The sequence below is a fragment of the Lynx rufus genome, unplaced genomic scaffold (assembly GCF_022079265.1).
Source record: "Lynx rufus isolate CCGP_SWC_20201006 ecotype Redwood Valley unplaced genomic scaffold, mLynRuf1.p SCAF_3, whole genome shotgun sequence".
NCBI classification, from domain to species: domain Eukaryota; kingdom Metazoa; phylum Chordata; class Mammalia; order Carnivora; family Felidae; genus Lynx; species Lynx rufus.
In genome coordinates, this window is record NW_025814845.1 from 31,548,733 (window position 1) to 31,573,054 (window position 24,322).

The 24,322-nt window shown below is 44.2% G+C and overlaps 1 protein-coding gene across 1 annotated transcript in view; it reads left to right on the forward strand.

Moving 5' to 3' along the window:
• The first annotated feature begins 9,191 nt into the window (after positions 1 to 9,191).
• The window catches only part of LIMCH1 (LIM and calponin homology domains 1), a 330,288-nt gene continuing 315,157 nt past the window's right edge, over positions 9,192 to 24,322 (forward strand). Inside the window, exon 1 of the mRNA XM_047091336.1 lies at positions 9,192 to 9,287. Within this exon, the coding sequence (XP_046947292.1) occupies positions 9,192 to 9,287 (96 nt within the window). The remainder of the gene's footprint in view (positions 9,288 to 24,322) is intronic.

The window sequence follows — 24,322 nt, forward strand, 5'->3', positions numbered from 1 at the left end:
ACTTACAGGAAACTTGAAAGGCTTAAAATCTCATAACTTGTATAAAAAAATTAGATAGAAGTTTTCCCAAATTTGATAATCTTGAAAATTTACATCATGTTGTCAAAAATGAACTGTTGCAGCTGAAAGAAACTTTCTGAACAATAACAAAAGTCTAGAATTTATTAATGCCACGCGTGCCACTGTTAGTGATAAAATACTCCTCTTCTACAAAATCATTTACTGGTCTAAGTCCTAAACAATTAGTGCTGTCACTGTTGAGTTTTTACAACCTAATATATGTACAGGGCTTAAATTAGTTCATCTTGTATTATTGTTCTTTAATCAGCATTATATACTACATGGGAGTTATGTATTTTTTGGGGGGGAGGGAGTTATGTCCGAAAAACTCCCGGTTATACAGTTAACCTCAGACACACACTGATGCGGTCATGTGTTTTGTTTTGTTTTTGTTTTTGTTTTTGTTTTTGTTTTTGTTTTTGTTTTTGACAGTAAGCTCATAATGGCTCGGAATTATTCCAATTTACCGTAAACACAGGTGTCTCTAATGCCAGTGATAACATGTACTCTGCATGTAAACCAGCAGCTTCTAAATAAACAATGATAGCATGACAATTGTAAATATGAAGAAATAGAACTTGAGTTATTTTAATGCTGTTATTCTTCATGAAAATCAACCTCTGAACTTCGCGACTTTCTTTTTTGGAATCAATTTTTCATGTGTTTTCTCCCCCCATTTTATAGTAATATAACTAAATACAGTAATGCAACTAAAATATTAATCTATTACTTTTGTCCTTTCTGTAATGTATGTTGTGATTTTTGTTATTTTATTTATTCCTCTTATGAGTATATAAAGTCTAATAAAGGAAAAGTTCGGTGAAAAAAAACAAACCAAATGTCAATTTACATGCAAGATATAAGACTGCATCTCTCTCTGTCTCTTCTCTCTACAGAAAATGATTATACTAAATATCATATGAGGAAGTAATCAAAGAGGATAACCCCCAAAAAGGTAGGAAAAAGCCTTACAGAGATGTGTCAGGCAGTCAATTAACAAAAATAATTTTATTTTTCTGGATTTTGTAATGGTTATGGTATTTGATAGCCTCTTAAAATTTGTAATTTGTTTTATTTCTTTTATCATTCTAAATAAATATTCATGTTCAAAGCCAATTTTGTATTTGTAATTTGTAAAAGGTCCAGGATGAGTAAAACCCAGATCTACCCTATTCTTATTCCCCCATAACAGCAAAGTCAGTTTTTTAGAGAAGAATTTACGGAGAGTAAAATGCACAAACCTTAAATGTATAGATTAAATTTTTACCTATTTACATAACTGTATAATCACCATCCATGAAGATGTAAAACATTTCCGTCACCTCAAAAAAATGAAAATTTCTAATATTCTCAGGTTTGAAGAGTTTCTGTATCCATGAGAATATTTTTGCCAAGAAAAAGCAATACTCAACACAAGCAAACTCTTAGTAATAAAATTAGAGTTATTAAAATTAAGAAATTTAACAGAGAGACTAGAAATGAAGGTTGAGGAAAGTTGAGGAAGGTTGAGGTTGCCCAGAACATCAAGTGGAAAGACAAAGAGATGGAGAAAAGAAGAGAAAAGATGAGGCACAGGGGACCATCAAGAGGAACAGCTCCAAAAAATAGGAGTCCCAGAAGAAGAAAATGGAAGGGAAAAAACTTTGAAAGAAATAAACATTTTCAGACTTGAAGAATGATATGACTTTTAAGGAATCTCTTACTACCCAGAAGATCCATAGTTCAGAAGTGTTATATAGTATAGTTTTTACTTGCATTTCTCTTACAAAATCTTAAAATTTTGTGAAACAAATATAGTTGAAAAATTAAAACGATTAAAAATGAATATGTTAGACGTGTAATTGATCTTCACTATAGTCTGGCTCAAACTATTCGTTGGACATTTGGCCATTGTCATTCATTCATTCACTCACTCATCCATCCATCCATCCATCCATCCATGCATCTATTCAGCACTTACTTGGTGCCAAGCCATGGCAGTTCAGTGTCAAAGGAAAGGACTGATTCCTACTATACATCTAACCACAGTATAGTATTATACATGCTGTTGTAGAGGCACAAAGAAGCAGCCATCCAAGTATTTATCATTGTAATTAAACAATGTCTCTTTTAAATAAGTGTAATACATTTTTCTGGACTCATGCTGTTTGAATCTAATGATTCATATGTTTCATAAATTCTAAAAAATTCTAGCCATTCTTTTTTGAAATATCACCTCTCCTCGTTGTCTCCATTCTCTTCTTCTATAATTCCTAGTAATTGTTTTGTGAGAAATTTGTATTTTCTTAACCATTCTTTAGTATTTTTTTCTGATTTTCCTATGCTTCATTCCATATAATTTCCAATGATCTATCTTCCAGTTCGTGAATCTTGTCTTCACTTGTGTCTAACCTATACTCTAACCCATCCTTTGCATTTTAAATGTATCACCACAATTTTCTAGTTGTTCTTTTCACACCTGTTCATATCTGTGTGTCCTTTTTACTGTATCTTGTTATTTTCTTCTGTTTGGATTCATTATTCTATGTCTTTAATCACTTAAAAATTTATTTTATAACATTTACTGATAGCTCTATTAAATGAATTCTGGGAAACTTAATTGGGTTCTTTGTTGTGTCTCTTAAAATTTTGTTTAGATTACATTATTTTTGCATGCATTTTGTACTTTTATTTAAAAATTTTTTTAATGTTTTTATTTTATTTTTGAGAGAGAGAGAGAGACAGAGAGACAGAGTGTGAGTGGGGGAGGGACACAGAGAGAGGGAGACACAGGATCTGAAGCAGGCTCCAGGCTCTGAGCTGTTGGCACAGAGCCTGATGCAGGGCTCGAACTCATGGATTGTGAGATCATGACCTGAGCTGAATTTGGACGCTTAACCAGCTGAGCCATCCAGGAGCCCCCGTATATTGTACTTTTAAACTGAAACTCATCTTTATCAGGGTTTGTCTGTGAGAGTCCCATGAGGATTGGATGGAAGTCATGTCTTCCAAAGGAATTTTACATTTGTTTCTTCTAGGTGTCCAAGAGGTCCTAGACCAAATTCCCAGTTAGGTTCTTGGCTTGAGGGCCCTTGGATCATGTATATGTTGTCCATAAAGAGGATTAGGCTTTTGTTTACACATTCTCCAGGGAGGCTCACCCACATCCCCCAACCCAAAGTCAAGACAAAACAGCTTCCTTATTGTCTCCTTCTCTGGTGATGGAATATGTTCTAGTGCAGTCTCTCTCTGTGGAAGCAGTGTGTGTGTGTGTGTGTGTGTGTGTGTGTGTATGTGTGTGCGCACATATGTGTGTGTGTGTGGGGGGGGGCATTGCTGCTCAGTTGCATTCTCCACATGGCACAGGCCCCAGGCCTCAACTTCTATTACTTCAGTCCTAGCCCTAGGTTTCCTAGTCTAGCAGCTACTATGCACTATGGCTCTCCATGGGACAGTCAAGCGTTAGATCATGAATCTACTGCCCTGGTTTTATCTTTCCTTTCCATTTTGCCTCCTGGGGAACCTCTGTTAGTTTCTTTTGAGCTCAGCTCTTCATGGAAAGAATATTATTTTGTGTGGCATTAATAGGAATTTTGTAGCAGAGAAGTTATTTAGTCTGTCATAGTGTGGGAAATTGAAATTGCTATTTATGTTCTTTTCATTTTTTATATTAAAACTTTTTTTAAGTTTATTTATTTATTCTTGGGGGGGCGGGTGGTAGCATGAGCAAGGGAAGGGCACAGAGAGGGAGAGAGACAGAATTCCGAGCAGGTCCTGCACTGTCAGCACAGAGCTGATCTTAGGGCTTGAACTCACGAGCTGTGAGATCATGACCTGAGCCAAGACCAAGAGTCAGATGCTTAACCGACTGAGCCACCTAGGTGCCCCTACTCATGTTATTTTTAAATGGTTTTAAATGTCAAAGCAATGATGAATTGAGAATATTTTTCAAAACCCTCCTTAAATATTCTCACACTTATTTCCCTGTGTTGAGAATCACTACATTATGGGAACAGAGAAGGAGAGGTGACTAATTTTGACTTGGCTGTTAAGGAAGTCACCAGAAAGGTGGTGTTAAAGTCAGACTTTGGAGAATGAGCAATTTGCACACTTATTTACCATCAACCATAAATCTTCAAGCTGTTTTGCACAGTGAAATTTAGGGTTAGTCTTTGTCCAATTGATTTACTTCATCTTATATATTAATAGATATACATATTTTAATATACGACGTCATCAAAGTTATTATTAACCATTGACTTCTAAGTGTCAGGCAAGGAAGCAGGTGCTTTATCAATAAAACTGAAAACCTAGGAAGACTAAACAAGATTTTCACTCATGTAACATTAATGAGTGACAGGGCTGGATTCAAACATTAGTGTGGCAACTGTAAAACGCACACTTCAGGGAGCTTAGCTGGCCAATGGCCCCAGCTGCTGTGCTCTGAGGTCCATTGCCACGTTTGCGCTGAGCCCCACTTTCCCCTGCTCTCAGGCTGTTACTAAATATGGCAGGGATACTAAGGCAGGCTTTTCTGGGGCAGACATGGGACTCCTCTGGCAGCAGACTGGCTCCCTGACCTCCTTGCTGAACCTTCCTCCGAGTGAAAGGCAGCCTAAGATGACTACCCGACCTTCCTTCCCTCTCTTGGCTTGAGGTCAGGCTTACATTGTACTCTGCTTCCTCAGCATTTTCTCTCGAAGTCATTTCTCTAAAAAAATCCTTACGCCTTTAACTCCATCTTGGTTCTGCTTCTCAGAAGACCCCGACTATCACACTCAATTTGTGTGACCTCAAAACCCATAGGTTTCTATAAAAACTAAGTAAAAACACTAAAGATCGAAACATAAGAGTGACAACTGCAAAGTCGTTAGAAGAAACATAGGCACAAATCTTCGTGACTCTCGATTAGGCAACGCTTTCTTAGATATGACTCCGAAAGCACAAACGACAAAAGAAAAAAAGGTAGCTTCGATTTCATTAAAATTAAAAATGTTTCTGCTTCGAAGAACAGGATCAAGAAAGTGAAAAGTCAACACATGGAATGGAAGAAAACATTTGCAAATTATATATCTGATAAGGGACTCCTATCTAGAATATATAAAGAACTCTCATAACTCAATGATAAAAAGAGAAATGAGTCAATTAAAAAATGAACAAAGATATGAATAGACACTTCTCCCAAGAAGATGAACATGAAAAGATGCTCAATTAAAGGAGCATCAGGGAAAATTAGTCATCAGGGAAATGCAAATTAAAGCCACAATAAGATGCCACTTCACATCCACTAAGATAACTATAATCAAAAAATCAGAAAATAGTAAGTGTTAACAAGGAGGTGGGGATGCTGGTGGGAACGTCAAAATGGTACAGCCATCTGGAAAAACAGCCTGGTTGTTTATCAAAAGGTTAAACATAGAATTGTCATATGACCCAGCGATTCCACTTGGCATATATCCAAGAGAAATGAAAACATATGTCCACACAAAAACTTGTACATGAATGTTTATTGCAGCATTATTCACAATAACTAAAAAGTGAAAATAACCCAATGTCTATCAACAGAAGATTGGGTATACAAAATGTGATATACTCCTACAATGGCATATTATTTGCCTGTAAAAAGGAATGAAGTACTGATACATGTTGCTACATGGATGAACCTTGAAAACATTATGCTAAGTGAGAGAAGCAGCACACAAAGGGCCACGTATTATGTGATTCAGTTTATACAAAATGCTAGAATAGGCAAATTTATAAGGACAGAAAGTAGATTAGTGTTTGTCAGGGGCACGGGAAATTTGGGAGATGACAGCTGAAGAGTATGGGTGTCTTTTTGGAGAGATCAAAATGTTCCAAAATTAATTGTGATTGTTGCACAGCTCAGTGAATGTACTAAAAAACACTGAAATGTACACTTTAAATGGGTGGATTGTATGGTAGGTGAATGATATCTCAATAAGTCTATCACTAAAAATTTCATATTCTTTGAATACACTACACTATCCTTCATTTGGCATTTATCATAGAGTACCTTGTCTTATGGTTATTTTTTCCAACCAAAATGTTGCTTCATACCTTCCAAATAGTGACGATCGTTGAATTGTGGAGTTTCTTCTGGATTTGGTTTCTTCATTATAGTTTTCAAATTCTCTCCAATGGGTGTACATTACTTTTATATTTGAAAATTACATTGCAGAGAAATGCAAATGTTGTTTCATTAACAAAATTATTAGCTCCTAAAGAAAAAGGTCTGTGTCCCTTGTGGATTCTTCTGAATCTGTTACACATAGTAGGTGTTTAACAATAATTTGTAGATATTCTTGATAATGGCACTAGGTTTGAACTCTATTGTGGTTGTAAGTCCTTGGGTCTTTGCTAATCTACATGAATTTCTTATTGGTAACAGAGTCCGGGAAAAGTAGGTGCTATTGTGTGATTATAAACCTTGAAAGACAAAGTATTTTCACTTAAAGAAAAAAAGCCATGTTTTAGTTTGAGTGTCAGTTTCAGTAGCAGATTTTTACAGATATGATAGATTTCATCTTAATGAAAGCATTTTCAAACAGACTCAGATATGTCATCTGGGGCAGTGGTTTCCCCTCCTCCTAGCGACACTCCTGTTAGCGTGTTCGAGTCAGTTTGTGAATTATTTACTTTCCCTTGGTTCTTTGTGGAGACAAGGTCATCCTCTGACAATATTTTATCAGCCCCTTTCCTCAGCTTGTCTTCTTTACTCGTCTTTGTAACATCATCCTTCCCTCCTGTTTTGGAAGGTGGGAGGGGAGGGATGGTCAGCTGGCTTATACCGAGCACTGACTATCTGCCAGCCCGAACTTTGGTCCTTTCGCATTCAGAAATCCTGTTTGCTCCTCACAATGATTCTGCGGAAATGTTGCCATTCCAACCTCATTGGAGATGAGGAAACTGAGGCACACATTGTAAGAGGCAGGGTCTGGACCGGGGCTGGCAAGGCAGGGCGGTGTGTGGGTAAAGGCAGATCTGGCACCAGGCTGTCTGGGCTTGAATCAGGGCTTCAGTGCTCACCAGCTGTGGGGACTCTCCCCCCTTCTTTCTCCTAGTTCCTTACAGGGTTGATAATAGTCTATCTTACATGGTTGGAATAGGGAATGAGTTAGTCAATTATTTGTAATGCACTTAGAACAGTGCCTGGCACAATGTGAGTGCCATATAAGTGTTTTAAAAGTAAATAAACTGAAAGCTGTCTGACTCTAAAGCCGGTAATGGTGGAATTTCAGGCCTGCTTTTTGTTCCATTCCCCTATTAAAGCAGCAGAATTGGGCAAAAACTAAACTTGGACTCTGAACAGGGAACAGAGACTTAGCTGCTGAGACGTTCATGGATTTCCTGCCCTGTCCAACCCCTCTTGCCATCAGCCGTTCTAAAATGTGAATCCATTTGCTTAAAGTTAGCTAAGACTATTGAGTTCTTATGTACCAGCCCTGGGCTCACCTGTGGATGCCCATGCAGTAAAACCCCACCATGGCCTGACCTCACCTCCCCCTTCCCCACCCCAAGTGTGGCCTGGCCTGTGTCTCCCATGTTGTCACTCCCACTCGGTCCCTTCCCCAGCACACTCCAGTGATGCTGGCCTTCTGTGGGCTCCTTGACCCCCACCAGGCTCATTCCTATCTCAAAGCCTGTGTATGCGTCTGGAAACGTTTCCCCAGATTGCTGCGTGGTTAACATCTCTCCCATTCACGTCCCCTCATCACCTCATCTCGTCAGAAAAACCTTCCAGGATCATCCGTTGGGCTCTCAAGCAAAACAGAAGGCATGCTTCAGGAGACTGGCTGAGGGAGTTTATTAGGACACCATTAGGAGGAATTGGGCAGGGTGGGGAAACCACAATAAGATGGGGAGGCCTCTACCACCGCCTGGCCTGGGGAAATAGGATGGCACAAGAGGAGGCAGGGAACTTTGGAGAACCCAAGGACGGGCCCCAGACAGAGCTGTGGTCCTCAGGGGATTGTTGCAGCCCATCTGCTTCTGCGGTAAGGGGCAGCTTAAACACTCCTCCTCCCTCTCCTCCACCCCCACCCCCCGCCCCGCCCCACCTCCTGCCTCCCTCCCATTCACGGAACCTGGACACCCAGATCGGATCAGCCTCTCAGATGGAGGATGGAGAGGTAATCAGAAGTTAGCCAACGCTCTCTCTTCCCAGGTCAGCGTTTATCTTCTCTTTTACCTTCTTAACATACATGACTCTCCACAATTATTTTGTTTTACACGTTTATTGTCCCTCCCCCCATTCCCTCTAGAATGTAGTTATCTTAGAGGGCATAGATTTCGGAGTTTTTAATTTTTCTTTCTTTTTTCATCTCTGGGTCCCCAGCGCCAACCTCAGTGTCTGATACATAGCAGGCGCACAGTAAATATGGGTTGAATGAATCCAAAGACTGGGTCACAAATAGCTCTCTTGAAGAGAAAAGGCTTATAGGGGTCGTTTTTCCTTTTTCGTACAAAAGGATCGGGTGAGTGAACACTCCGGAGCGCCAGGACCGAGGCCGCACCCCTTGCCCCCACTTCCGCGGCCGGGAAGGACGGCAGGTGCGGCCAGGCCACTGCCCGAGCGTCCTCCTGCCCCGCTGCGGCCGCGCCGGCTCGCCCGGGGACGTGTGCGTCACGGTGGGCACGCGTCTCCCAGGTGCCGCCAGACCCGCCCGTCCGCAGCGGGCCCGGCGCGGGGACGTGCGGGGCGGCTGGCCGAGTCCCTCTCCAGGCCCCGTTGCGGGCAGGGAGGGAGACACCCAGTGCTCCCTCGTGGTTATTTTTAGTCGGTAGCTGACACCCTCCCCCCGGAGGGGGGGCGAGCCGCCCGAGAAGGTGGGGAGAGAGGGAGCTCCCGGCGCCTCCGCGCTCGCTCCCGCCGGGGACTCAGGGCGCGGCGGAGCCCGGGCGGCGCAGGGAACAGCTGCCGCGGCGTCCTCCGGCAGCGCGCCGCTCTCCTCCGGGACCTGCGCCGGGCGGGGGCGGGGCGGACAGGGGAGGGGAGAGCGAGCGAGCGAGCGAGCGAGCGAGCGAGCGGGCGGGCGGGAAGGGGCGGGGAGCGCGCTCCTGCGGCGGCAGCGGTGGCGGCGGCCGTCCTCATCCCAGCGGCCCAGCGCTCGAGTGCACGCGGGGCTTCGCAAATGGCTTGTCCCGCCCTGGGTCTGGAAGCTCTTCAGCCTCTGCAGCCGGAGCCGCCCCCCGAGCCCGCTTTCTCCGAGGCGCAGAAGTGGATCGAGGTAGGTGCTCGGGACTGGCGGGAGGCCTTGCAGGGGCGTCCGAAGCCACCTCCCCGCACACACGGACGACAGGTCCAGTCTCGCCTCCCCCCCCCCCCACTTTCTTTTGCCAGCTGCTCCGGGTCACCCGCCCGGGGCCTCGGGCGAGCTGCGATGCCTGGCACGGGTCTCGGGCGAGGGTGGGCGCGAATAAGGGACGCTGCAGTCTAGCTGCGCGCGTGGATAGCAGGAATCGGGCTCCTGCGCCTCCATCCCTCCTGCCTGCCAGCCGCGCAAATCTCAGCTCCCGCCGCTTCCACGCGGGGCCAAGGGAAGCGCTGTGCCCGCAGAGGCGCCGCAAAGGCGCAGGAAGCGCGAGACCCAGAGTGCTGCGGGCGCCGCATTTCAGGGGGTCCTGCTCACCGTCCTACCTGCTGCCTCTTGACGCCCCCCGCCCCCCCCCCCCCAGCTACTCCCGAGCGGAGTTGGCAGTGTCTCCACGGAAGCGCGTACCCACCGGAGCTTCTGGCTGTATTCCTGGCAGTGGGTCAGGTGTGAGCCTGGCATAGCGCACAGGGCCGGCAGCCTGCAAGACCCACCTGCGAGCGCGCCATCCGCATAGACGCTGCCTAGCCATTGGCAGCTCCCGCTCCATGCCAGAGGCGGTGGGGCGGGCTCCCAGGGGCCGGGTACCCGGCCCCGCTGCATATTTCACTTCTTAAATGACTCGGTGGCAGGCCAGGGAAATCACTGGAGCTCTCGGCTCAGTCCGGGAAGCGCTCGCCGGGTGATCCTGATTCTCGATGTCTATCTGTAGATGCAGTTTGGTGGCCCTGCGCTCTCGAAATGACGTGTCTGCCGGGGATCAGGACGCTTGGAGGGCGCGAGGGGGGAAAGGTGACCCCCTGTGATCCGTGCACTGAGCCTCTGTTTCTCTGGACCACCTTTCTGAAGGCTTAGCGGAAGGCAAATTTGACCCTTTTTCTCAGTGACAGGCAGCCTTCCTTGCCGGTAGTTCAAAGGAAGAAAGGTACCGCTAAGTCATTGGCCCAGCAATGGTGAAGCCTGTTCCTACCCAGCTTGTCACTCAGTGACATCCCCTGTGGCACAACAGTTCTCAAGATGCTGCTGGGGTAACAGCGCTACATGGTACAGATTTGAACCTGCTGAGCTGCCTGCAGAAACCACCCTCATTTAAGGCTGCCCTAATGCTCCAGCAAGGGACCTCCACCTCACTGGGTTTACCCGCCGCCCGCAGGATTGTTAGGCAGAGTTTAGAAACATCTATTTAAAAATAGGGCTAAAGAAACAGAAGAATAAACTCGAGGCTTTTTTGATAAAAACCCCAATCATATCTCTCTTAATGTGATGGCTCATGATCAGATGAGAAGACGACTCGGGCTTTTAATTTTTGGTATGTGGCTGGAAAGGCTTGGGGCGCGATGGTGCTGTCTGTGCTGCCCCCAGGGCACACAGGAGACATATCCGTGTTCGCTGGCTTATTGAGAGTTGGAGAACTGTATTTTTCATGTTCTTGAACTTTAAAATTCTCAGGCGAGATTTTGGATGTGGAGAGTAGGTAAGGGGAGGGTATCAGGGCAGGGCAATCTTGCAATTCTTGAAGGCAAGTGGTTTATCTTCAATATCCTTAATCTAACATTGATATAGCCTACTTAAAAAAATGTGTTGTAGTATAAATTACATGCAGGAAAGTGCACAAATCTTTTTTTATTAATTTTTTTTTACATTTTTTATTTATTTTTGAGAGAGCACAAGTGGGGGAGGGGCAGAGAGAGAAGGAGACACAGAATCCGAAGCAGGCTCCAGGTTCCGAGCTGTCAGCACAGAGCCTGATGCAGGGCTCGAACTCACGAACTGTGAGATCATGACCTGAGCCGAAGTCGGACGCCTAACGGACTGAGCCACTCAGGAGCCCCAGGAAAGTGCACAAATCTTAAGTGCACATCTCCATGAATGTTGTCACGTGTATATATACACAATTATAGTCCCCACCTAGGTGGAGATCTAAACCGTCTCCTTCAGCCCAGAGGACCACGGTCTGTTTTTAAGTGGTGGTGTACATTAGGCTACATATTTATTATGCAGGGCAGGATATCAGCTTTTGTCTTGGTTCCACTGGTTTTAAAAAAAGAAGGGCTTCCTTAGGAAAGCAGAGCCCCATTAGGCCCTGTAGACGGTCTGGCATTATTCGTCCTACCTTACCAGTATGCCAGTTTGAGCCTGCGAAAACCGAGGGGCGCGCGTGCCTTTAGGACCAGGCGCTCCGCTCTGCGCGTGCATTATTGAAGCGGCCTATCTCCTTTCAATTGCGGAGTTCGGTTTCTGGGAAAGGAGAGCTTCCCCTCCCAGGCTGTATAAAAAGGTATTTGCTCCAGGGAGAGATAGTGACCTCCCCCTTTCCTTCGCGGAGGTTCCTCTTGAAATGTAAATGCCGCGTCTACAAACCCGGGGAACCCGGGAGCAGTAACAGATGGTTTTGCACGCAGTTGCCCGGTGAACAAAGATTCCTCGGCTAATATAGCAATAATGTAGCACTCGGAGCGAGCTGAATTCCTGGATGGATCGTTATCTCGAGACAATTGCATCTCCTTTAGGGGCCCCATTGTCTTCAGCGACATCCTCATTGGTAGGGCTTTGTTTTTCACTTTTGTTCCGTCGGTGATTAAATTTCCCACAGGCGCCCCTCCCCCCCCCTTGAGTAGTCAGGAATTTCACCCTTTCAGAAAAATGTTCCCTTGGGTGCAGCAGGTTAATAAACAAACTTTGCAGCTTGTCTCTCCTCCTCAGTCCTTGGTCTTCCTTGAGTCATGGGTTGGCGAGAAAAGGTTCATTCTTAATAAAGACTTGAGGAACAAGCTCCATGAGATCACTTGTTAGTGAGGAATTTCTCAGCCTTCAGCCGGGGCTGTTGGAGGGCCGGGTTACTGGCAGGAAATGGTGGCCTGGGAACTGATGCTGCCACCTCAGCCCACCCCCAGTTTCTGCCTTAGCTGGCAAAGGTGAAAACCCTGATGGGGGTCACAGACCATGTGGGAACAGCTCCGTAAGGCGGTGCCTCTTTTTATAGCTGCATGTGTTCATGTGGGTTTAGGGCACCCCTGAAGGAAGCAGCAAACTTCCAGTATTAAGTGTGGCTACCAGCAGGCAGGAGCCTAACTTCCTTCCAGATTCCTTTTGTAGAAGGCCTTCCTAAACAAAGGGGCAGCCAGGACAGCAGTGGGATTAAGAGGTCAGACTTCGGAGCTGGGGAGTCTGGGTTTGAATCCTGGGTCTCTTGCCCTCTAGCTGCGTGACCTTAGGCCGCGTTTCCTCTCCTTTTGGTTCTAAACATTTTCTTTGAAAGCTAGCTCTATTTGTTAAAATATATTGTGGAAAGCATCTGTAAAACAGGGGCACTAATAATAGCTTGCCTATCTCTAGTGTGAGTGTGTGAGAATTAGATAAGTTAATAGTTTTTAAATGCTTAGAATGGTACCCACTATTAGGAAGTGCCGAGTAACTAGTGGTTGGCATTATCTCCATTACTACTGCTAGAACCACGACCATCATCACTACGAACATGATTAACACTCCTATTATGCTATTATTGTCGTCTTCCTACAGCTGTTTTGAAAGAAAATCTTCAGGACCCTGAGTTTCTTCCCGTAAAAGTGTAATTCAATCACCTACCGATCTCATGCCATTATTTACCTTGTTAGCTCTGAACACCTGGCCTAGAACTTAAGTAGATGCTCTGCTAACTTACATTCAAAGAGATTTAGGGATCAGAGCAAAACCAGTAATGTGTACTCATAAAATGATCCTGGTAGTCCATTAATGCTTAGAAAATCATTCCTCAATACTGTGTTGAAAATTTAAGTTTAATGCAGAATCTTTGTTACTAACCACTAGGCAGAGTGCTCAATGCCTCTCCTCTGGCAGACGACCCAGTAGTTAGGTTATTAGACAAATAGTGGCTGTCTGAATATTCATCTCAAATACAGCAGTGTTTTGTTCACTAAAGTTGTACCTGCGCCTGCTGGGAAGAAGGAGAAATCCCCCCCTCTGTTTCCCTTCCTTCCTTTCTTTCCTTTTTTCCCCTGATGATATTTACTGACTTACAGGAGTTTGTTAGCAGGTAGATGATTCTAATTTTTTTTTTAGTAATCAGGACACCCCCCCACCCCCACCCTTTGCCTCTCTGCCCACAACAATATTTATCTGTTCTAATCTGTAGTTCTTCTTTGCAGTGCCAAACACTTTCTGGAGAAACAGATGTCCCTTCAACTTGGTTTCAGTTATGATTTGGAATAGGTTGCCAGGTCTTTGAGGAGGGGTTGGAAATTTCAACCCAACTCAGCCTTGCTTGCTTCTCAACTCGAGAGGTCTCTGGACCCCTTTAACTTTAATCATAGCATGCCTCTGGGGCTTGGTGCTGAATATAATCTTATTTGTGACCTAATCCGTATTTCACAGGAGTGGGAACTAGTGCTGGGAGGGATCAGTTCCTCATTTTGGGTCATTTCCCCTGTCCATATAGAACTGTTTTCTTATTCAACTGGGACCTGATTTTGAAGATTAAAAGCACCGAGGATCCCTTAGCTCTCCAAGACTGAAAGATGTTGTATTGTTTGGCAGTGGGGAAAATTTATGAGTAGTCTTTGAGAGAATCTAGCATTTAGCGGCCAGTAATATATGACATTTGCAATGTAATGACAGGTGAACATGTGCCATAAGTTATATAGTCGTTCAAATTCTCCACCTTTTAGGGACCCCATGAGACTTACGTCTTTTTACCACAGCGAAGATGTAACTTTGCACATGCTTCTCCAGCATTGCCTGGAGACCTGAGGAAGAGGAAGAAAACCTTTGCTGGCTCGGTGGAGAAAGGAGTAGGGGTCTGAATGGATATGTAAATTAGAGCAGGCAGCGTCTTTCTCACAAGGACATTTAAATAATCTGGCCTGTTTGTATGCAAGGGCTGCTGTGACACAAGGTTGTCATGTGGTAGGAGCACAGAGAGGTCCCACAGATTTGGGGAAAGGGGAAGCGGAATAGGAGGTTGAGCGGGTACTTCTTGCCCCAGCATCTCCCCGGAAACCGAGTTTGCATCAAGGGAGCTCCAAATGCAAGCCTGAGCTCTGGTCACCAGGAAGGGGTAGGGTGTTCCCAGCGACTGGAGCCCTTGGCCCCCTGCTCTCCGCTGATGCATGACAATGGAGCCGTGATGCAGACATCTGGCTGTGATTCTGTGGGTGGCAGTCAGTGCTAGGTGGGACCAGGCAGCTCCTGGAAATCAGCCTGCCAGCTTCTCTTTTTGCTTTGAATCATTCTGAAATTTAAGAGTGTTACAGTTAGGAGTACCATGGTGGTGATGATGATGGTAATGAAACTGAGGCTCATGATGAAAAAAGCTGATACTTACTGAGTACTTACTGTGTGCTAGGTGCTGGGTTAAAAAGTCTGTGTCTGCATAAATCCCTTAGAAGTAAGTACTATTATCATCCCCATTTACAGATGAGAAAATTGAGGCTCTAAGAGATTTGGTATCTTGTCCAAAGTTAAAAGTAAGTGGCATAACTAGGACTTAGGCACCGTTTCTCAACTTTTATGAATATCTATATCTTTAGATACTGCAAATCTGTAGTTGAGGAAATTGGGGCTTTCAGGAATCAGGGAGCATGTCCAGAGTCACCTAGTCAGTAAGAACTTGTTAGAGTCAGGATTCAAACCCAGGCTGTCTGACTCTGCAACCCTTGTTGTCTGATCCTTATGTTGCTTCCCACATCGGGACCGGGTTTAACAACTCCTGTAAGGACTAAGCATCCTGTTCCTCTGACTGCAGAAATCTCCCATTCCCCCACCCCATTTCCCTGTAGGTGCGGACAGGATGTGGATTTCTGAAGCTGTGGGTCCCTAGACGACTCCCATGGCTGGTCTTTTTCAGCTGCAGGACCTAGGGGCTCTCCTCACTTGGACACACCACGTGTGGGGTGTAACATTGGCGGGGAGCAGGAGACCAAGGAGGTGCGCTATGGAGGCCCTCAGGTGAGAAGTATCAGGCTCCTCACCTTTGCCTGCTGCCTTCAGACCTCACGCTGCTAACGTAGGCATTGGAGTTGTTTGTGGTTCAGGATTGCTAGAATCTGGTTTCTGTCTCCTGTTGTCACTGCCACAGCCCACAGTCACTCCGCTGAACTTTAATAGGGCCAAGTGGCCAATAGGTAGGTGAGAAGGTTTTAATTTTTTTAAAGCTTGCTGATTCATTATCATATGCTTGTTTAAAGAAGGCAGGTACCAGAATATTATGTTTACGATCTTCAGGACCACGGCTCTCTCATTACAGTTTTCTCCCCAGTGCCTGTTGCACAGTGGGACTGAGTAAATGCATAGTCTGTGTGTGCTTTTAACATTATCTAATGGAGAAGGTGCACTATTCCATACTTTACATTCCCCAGAGAGTTTGAGCCAAGACCCGTGCGGCCTGTTTTATTTTCCAAAGATGGGTGCGAAGCGATGTCTTTTCTCCGTGCTGATGTGTTTAAGCGCTGTTGGCGCATCCGTCTGAGGCCTTTCCCACAGCTCCTTCACCTTCACCTGAGAGTGCTCCCATCTGGCTAGGATCGCACCTGGGAACAGCTTCGTTGTTGAGTTCAGCCAGGAAGCAAGTCCTTCCGAGAGAGGAGCTTGTCAGCCTCCCCTGGAGGCATCCCTGTCCCATCCCGAAGAACCAGAGGGTCTGAGCAAAGCAGCTCTGTGACTTCTGGGAATCTTGGCAGGTAGTCAGCATCCCTGTCACCTCCCTTGCAGTCTAACCTTAATCGTTCTGGCCTTCGTTTTCACGGGTGAGGACTGAATCAGTTAACGCTGGTTGATCTTTGACTAAACTACTCTCACTGGAGCTAGGTTTTCTTTTTAAGGCCAGTTTGCTCTTCTGTGGTTCAGAAAAATGTGCAGAACAATTTTATCGTATTTCCCCTCATTTGTTCCTAAGGATGTGTGTGTGTTTACATTTGAAGCCAAAGAAAGGTCTCAGATATGGTCTTTTTGGGGTGGAGGGTTGGGTGGGAAAAAGGACAATTTCAGTGAAGTCAGATGAGGAAAGGAAAGGATAATAGAACTTTGTTTTTAAGTGATTGGGAAATATAAAAATAGCCTAAACTAGAGGGTTACTAGATGATACAGGGGGAAAAAATAGTTCTTAAAAAAATGACAAAATATTGGAAAGACTTCTGCCTGGATATGTGGAGATGTTATATCTCTCTCTGCAAGGAAAAATGATGTCATGGAGTTCAGTGCTGCTGTGGTAGAATTCCATGTTTGCAATGTTGAAAACAACACTCCCCGAGAGATGTCCTTGTGCAGCTAACCCTGACGGGATGGCCCTTGTATCTCAGGGAATTATCTTTGGCGTAAGGGAAAAAATGAGGTGACATAGTCATAGAACATGGACTTAAGGAATATCTTGGTGGGTACCTTTTCTCACTAAACTCATACTGTCAGCAAAACTGCATCTTATATCTAGCGTGGGACCTTAAGAACAAAATATTGGTTAGGCCGAGGAAGCTCCATGCTTCCACGGCTCTGCATTCTGCCTGTGCTAGTAACTGTGGGGTAGCTAGTGCACGATGCAGCTTGGACACCTGGTCAACCATAGAATTTAGAGCCATACCCCACCCATCTATCCCTAAATAGCCCATTAGGAGGCTATGTAAGAATAGACCTGCACTTGTTCTTTTTTTTTTTTTTTTAAGTAAATGTCAAGGGCAAGGGCTTGTGGCATTTTTATTTCCATGACCCAACACTGTTATAAAAAATCCTCAGCCTTATTTTCCTTAACAAGGGATTGAAGTTTTATTTATTATGCTGAGTACACAGCTCTCTCTTCCTTCCCCAAGAAACATTTAAAAAAGAATGATATTCAAACAATTATTCTAATAGGAAACTGAACGAAGGCTAGGATAGGCTCAGCCAGATGGTTTCAAATATGAAAATAATCAAATAATTATTTGGGACACTTGGCTCTCATTTGTAAGTTCACTTCAGTGTCAACACTAAAGATACGCATTAATGGTGGAAATAAATATCAGTGTGTTAAAGCGTTTTAAATGAATTAAAAAATTTGTTTCCTGGAAAGTGGTTACTAAGCTCCAACAATGTGCCAGGCATAGTGCTAACAACCAGGGTCAGGTGGTGAACAACATACCTCAACTTCCCATCTACATGAAATACACAAGGTAGTATGTGTATGAGTTGAGCTTGAACAATAAATACACAATTGCAAATTGGGGTAAGTACTATGAAGACAAAAAATGGGGGCTTAAGAGAAAAGTATTTGAGGTAGACAAGGACTCAGTGAAAGTAATTAAGCTAAGACCGTTGAAGGGTGCTGAACGGGGGAATTAGTTGGATACTGATTTATTGAAACAAGAGCTTGCATGCTTTTATTGTGATTACGCTTTGAGTAAAGGTAGAATAGAAATGCTGTTAAAGATCTCCAGATGTATTGAAGGTGCGTGTATGTGGAGGGGAGGGGGCAGGAAAGGGGGCTGAGTAAGAGTTCTTGAATGTTCTTGCAGGCCACTCAGAGTAGGGTTTGCATGATGATCACTGCACCTCTTAGACCCAGGCACTGAAAAATCAAGAACTCTTCTAAGAGAAGCGACAGAGAGGATCTTGGGATTTCTTTTTTCAGACTGGACTCTGGAATTAAAATTCTTCTAGAAAATCTTATAAAATTCTTCTATAGAAGCCGTACCTCACTCTGTGGTAAGAAGAGGCTTGCAAGAAACCTGCCTGCCTTTTAGCGAGTAAGCAGAATGATTTTGTATGAGAATTTGGGTGATGACCTACACATGTCCTTTAACTGAGGAACTTGCCCCAGACTCCTCTAAAAGAAGGAACTTTCTAAACTAATAAAGTTATGTGCCATTTGGGAACCCCAGAAATTGTAAACTCTGGAGGTCTGTGACTTTGGTTTCTTTAAACCCTTGAAACCACCATCTCTAGACCCCCTTCCTCATGGTTCAATGTGGCTGCTAGAGACTCATCATCACATCATCTCTCCAGAAAGTAGGATGGAAAAATGGAAAATGAAGACTACATCCTTCCCTTATAAGATGCCTTTTAGACGATTCTTCCTGATACTTCTGCTTATATTTTATTGCCCAGATTTTCAGTACCATGGCCACTCCTGGTAACAGGGAAGGCTGCAGTGTCCTCAGGTCATACTCTGGGTTCTGTTACTCAGAAGAAAGGGGAAAATGGCTCTTGAGGTCGGGGGACCCTGGGATGTCCTTTCTTCACTTCTCCAGGGACAGATCCTTTCCAGACAGAGCTTCAATATGTCTGCCTCTGAAAAAGACTCCCTGATTCCTCTAAACCCATTAATCCTTCTCTGTGCAAATCTGGCATTTAGTATTCTGTTAGAAACGTTGTCATGTATCATTGTAACAAATGTATGGTTGCCTGGGATCTGCCTCCTTTGATAAACCCCAGAGCTCTTGTGGACAAGGACTGGGTTTTCGTCCCTGTCCCCACTCCTCCTCAGTCTGCTCCCCACTGGAGCCCTGTGGCCACATTACCCACGGCCTGAAAAGTTTCTCAGGGAGCCTGTGCCCGGCTACAATTGCCTGATTGGCACTTGGACTCAGCCGTGGCAGAGAAAATAGACTCTGTTGCTGCCCTGACAGGAAGCAAAGCTTTTTTTTTTTTTTTTTTTTTTTTTTTTTTTTTTTTTTTTAAGGCTGATTAAAAAAAGCAGTTTACCCAGTGGTTGCCTGGAGACAGTCAGTGATTGGACACTTGGAAAGTGATTTCACTGTTGGCTCTTAAGCAGGTGATATCAGTTGAAGGAATGACTTAGGAGGCCAACTTTCTCCTCAGGTTGGATTGGACCGATGTGGGGCTCACAGTTCTTGTCTGCAGGGATGGAGAGCAAACATCTCTGTTCTTTAAATAAACATGCCCCCGGCATTCTGGCCTGGGACTCTCATCTCTTCCTCTCCCACCTCAGAGCAATCAGTCAGCTTCCTCTCTCTTACCTGTTGTGGGGGTCCAGATAAGTCCCATCTCTTAGCATGAAAGAAAGATCAGAGTACTTCTACTTACAGGATATTAAAAAAAAAAAAAAAAGGCACTGAGGAATTTTTATTACAGTGGTGGCCTGTATGAGTTCTTATTAGATAGGTATTTTTAAAAGGAGAATATCCCATAAAAACTAATGACCAGTAGCTGGCCGTAAAAATTGACCATGGCTATGACCATCAATTGTCATGACCCAATGGAAACCCCGAGAAATAGCATCCTCTCTGCCTTTCCTGCAGAAAATGTACAAAGGACCTTTTGGAGCTGAATGTTGTCATCGGCCAACAGATGTGGTTGCCGCCTGTTTCCACAGAGACCTTGTAAGATGTCATAAATAGGAGGGGTGGGTGACAAGTGGAGCCTGATTCATCATGTTGCAAAAGTTGACAGAATGTGATAACATCAAGTGATAAAGTGGCGAGTTCAGTGCCAAGGAAAATAGTAATAGCTAACATATTTCCAGACCACTATGTGCCTGTGCCTAGTCTAGGCCCTTGTTTGAGTTAATGGGATTATCCTATATGTATAGTATATCTATACTATATATATAGTATATCTATATTGCATAATTATAATTGTATAAGTTATATTGTATAAATATAATTGTATATATATCTATAGTATATATATATAGTGCATACAGCACACCTAGCATTGTGCCTGGTACATAGGTGCTTCTCAGGTAAGCACCATTTTATGCCCATTTTACAGACAAGAAAACTGGACTACAGTTACCTGATTTGCCTGGTATCATACAACTAAGTGTCAGGGTTGGAGTTTGTACCCAGGCAGTCCCATTCCAGAGCTTGAGCTTGGGCTAGTGACTGCTGTGCTCCAGAAGAAAAAGCAAAACTTCTAAAAGTCATGATCCCAACTAACTCTCTAACCAAGCAGGTGACCTGCCCTCCCACTCTCCCTCCTTTCCCCTAAACAGCTGTTTATTGAACATCTTCTTTGTGCATGGTGCTATTAGTTGCTAGGAAACAGTTTTGTCTGTGCTAGTAATTTGCAGTGGTCTTACTGCTTTGTTCAGTGTTCTGGGTTACAAAATTGAATGGGATTTGAGCCTTCTGCCTGAACTCTCTATTTCCCATAAGCCCTGTTATTTTTTAGTGTGTGATTTTGCAAAACACGAGGTTGGCTATTTGTCTTACTTTGGGACATTATTCATTCACTTTCAGGGATGTGTGTATTGTTTTGCAATAGAAAGACTTGGATCTTAACGTTTTATACAGACTTACTTTCTTTTCACTTACAAGCTCTTGCGTACAGCTGTAATCTGGGAATCTGGGATCTTGGGTCATAAGGAGACTTTTTTTTAGGAACTTCACATTTCCTATCCACTGTCACAAGACCTTGGACGCTCAGCAGTATGTGAGACACCCGTGGTTGCTGCCCTTGTGCGATTATATTCCACCGTGAACACAGAATTCTGAGCCCAGAATTCCATGTGTCATACATGTTCAGAAAGGGAAGAGAAGGTCGTGTGGATCGTGGAGAGGCTGGGACCACCTTGGGCCTTAGGCGGGCCTCTGAGGAAGGGCTGTTTAGGCTGAGACCCAAAGGATGAGCAGGAACTGGCCAGGCAAAAAGGAACAGGATGTGTGGAAGGGACAAAGGAGCCCATCGAGGTGCAGTACATAGTGGAAGGACTGCTCGGCCCTCAGGCAGAAGGTGTCTTCAGTGCTGCCTGGCCCGAGCCTGGGGCCATGGATGGCTCTCTCTGGAAGGTCAGATCTTCTTCAAACTCCCGCAAATTACCATAGTCCATGACAAAAGTTTTTGAAGGCTTGTAACCTGGCTGGCCCTGTTCTAAGCATTTTACTTCCCACCCATCCTGTGAGCTAAGTTCAAACTCTTTTTAATTCCCACTTTATAGAGAAACAAGTAACGTCACACAGTCATTAGGTTGTGGAGCTGACCTTCAGACCCAGGCAGCCTGGCTGGTAACCACTGTGCCATGGGGTGTGATACAGGCTCTTCACCAAGAGCATCCTTGAGGGATAGTGGCGAGGGGAGCGTAGTGAGGAATGTGGGGTGGGGTTGGGGAATGCCTAAGGATGCAGGAGGCCAGTGTTGGCCTTAGACATGCTTTCGGTATTTTTGAAGAAATCTCCCCAAATGAATCTCATCACCCACTACACTGCTTGATAGTTGGTTCCACCTAGAAAGGAGAAAGAGCTTATCCAAAGGAGGTTCCAGGCATGTCCCCAACTCCACATTCTTTTTTTTTTTTTTCAACGTTTATTTATTTTTGGGACAGAGAGAGACAGAGCATGAACGGGGGAGGGGCAGAGAGAGAGGGAGACACAGAATCGGAAACAGGCTCCAGGCTCTGAGCCATCAGCCCAGAGCCTGACGCGGGGCTCGAACTCACGGACCGCGAGATCGTGACCTGGCTGAAGTCGGACGCTTAACCGACTGCACCACCCAGGCGCCCCGCCAGCTCCACATTCTAATGCATATGGGGACTCTGGGCCCCTAGTGGCCTGATGGACCCTGTTGTTCTGATATGGTAGGTACTGTTCTGATATGGTGGATCCCCACTTCAGAAAAAGCTGACTCAGCAGCAAAATGTTATCAGTAAGGACAAGGATTCCCTCAGCCTTTCACTGAGCTGTGCATTATGGGGCTTTATGCTCAGGATTTACACAGTGCATCCACACCTGTCCTACACTATCTTGGGAAGTCTAGGCTTTTCCTATTGAGGGCTGGCTGGGCAAGACCAAATCCAGTCCTCGTATTCTCGTTACGCCCTCTGGGCAAAGGAAGGAGACCCATCCCTCTTCTGTGATCACCAGGGGAATACATGAGTTGATTAGCTTAAGCTAAATAGGGTCCACCCTGGTCCATCTCTAACAAAGATTCTGGCTACTACCCAATAGCAAAGCGCTGAATTCCCTAAAGTCAAGTCTGGGGAAGTAGATACCAACATTTTAATTAAAATGTGATAGTACATAGGAATGCATACACGGGGGTGGAAAGACTATAGGGAAAAGCAAGGACATTTTTTTTTTTTAAATAAAAACTCAGAAAAGTGGCTAGTTCTTGGAAGTGAGCATGAGGTTTGAGACTTTAAAGAAGGCTTTAAGAGATTGTTTTATTCCTGTTTTTATAAGACTAGACAAGGGTCAGTTTTAAAGATGTCATTGAGGGGCGCCTGGGTGGCTCAGTTGATTAAGTGTCCGACTTCAGCTCAGGTCATGATCTCGCGGTTTGTGAGTTCGAGCCCCGTGTTGGCCTCTGTGCTGACAGCTCAGAGCCTGGAGCCTGCTTCAGATTCTGTGTCTCCCTCTCTCTCCCTGCTCATGCTCTGTCTCTCAATAATAAATAAACATAAAAAAAAAAGAATAGCAATTCAGGAATTTAGTGTTGCAATAAAGTTGATTTAAAAAAAAAAATAAAGATGTCATTGAATGGCAGGTGCTCAACCCAGCATCTCACTGGTTTTCCTAGCATCGGGCTCTGCGCTGGCAGCTCAGAGCCTGGAGCCTGCTTTGGATTCTGTGTCTCCCTCTCTTTCCCATTCACTCTCTCAAAAATGAATAAACATTTAAAAAATGAAAAAATAAAAAATAATATAACCCATACAACTCAATGGCAAAACCCCCAAACAATCCAATTAAAAAATAGGCAGAGGAACTGAATAGAGATTTTTCTTTTTTTTTTCAATATATGAAGTTTATTGTCAAATTGGTTTCCATACACCACCCAGTGCTCATCCCAAAAGGTGCCCTCCTCAATACCCATCACCCACCCCCCCCTCCTTCCCACCCCCCATCAACCCTCAGTTTGTTCTCAGTTTTTAAGAGTCTCTTATGCTTTGGCTCTCTTCCACTCTAACGTCTTTTTTTTTTTTTTTCTTCTCCTCCCCCATGGGTTTCTGTTAAGTTTCTCAGGATCCACATAAGAGTGAAACCATATGGTATCTGTCTTTCTCTGTATGGATAAAAAAATTGTGGTTTATATACACAATGGAGTACTACGTGGTAATGAGAAAGAATGAAATATGGCCCTTTGTAGCAACATGGATGGAACTGGAGAGTGTTATGCTAAATGAATAGAGATTTTTCCAGAGAGGACATGCAAATGGCCAACAGGTACAGGAAAAGGTGCTCAACATCACTAATCATCAGGGAAATGCAAATCAAAATCACAATGAGATATCACCCCACACCAGTTAGAATGCTTATCATCAAAAAGACAAGAGATAACAAACGTTGGTGTGAGGGTAGAGGAAAGAGAGCCCTTGTGCACTGTTGGTGGGAACGTAAATTGGTGCAGTCACTATGGAAAACAGTATAGAGGTTTCTGAAAAATTAAAGATAGAATTACCATATGGCCCAGCAATTCTACTTCTGGGTGTATATCCAAAGGAAATGAAAACAATGAGAAAAAATATTTGCACACCCATGTTTATTAAAGCATTATTCACTATAGCCAAGATATGGAAACAATCCAAGTGCCCATCAATGGATAAATGGATAAAGATGTAATGTTTGTGTATGCATACACACATGCATGCACACACACGTGCATGCACATGCGCGCACACACACACACACACACAGAAATATTATGCAGCCATGAGAAAGAAGGAAATCCTGTCATTTGTGTCAACATGGATGGAACTTGAGGACATTATGCTAAGTGAAATACGCCAGACAGAGAAAGACAAATACTGCATGGTATTACTTACATGTGGAATCTTAAAAAAGAAGAGAATTTTAAACTCCTAGAAATAGAGAGTAGAAAAGTGTCTGCCAGGGGTTGGGGATGGAGGAAATGGGGAGAGGTTGGTAAAAGGATACAAACTTGAAGCTGTAAGAAAAATAAAGTTGAAGATCTAAAGTATAACATAGTGACCATGGTTGATAACATGTGTTGTATCACTGAAATTTGCTAAGAGTAGAATTTAAATGTTCATATATATATATATATATATATATATGTATATATATATATTCTCA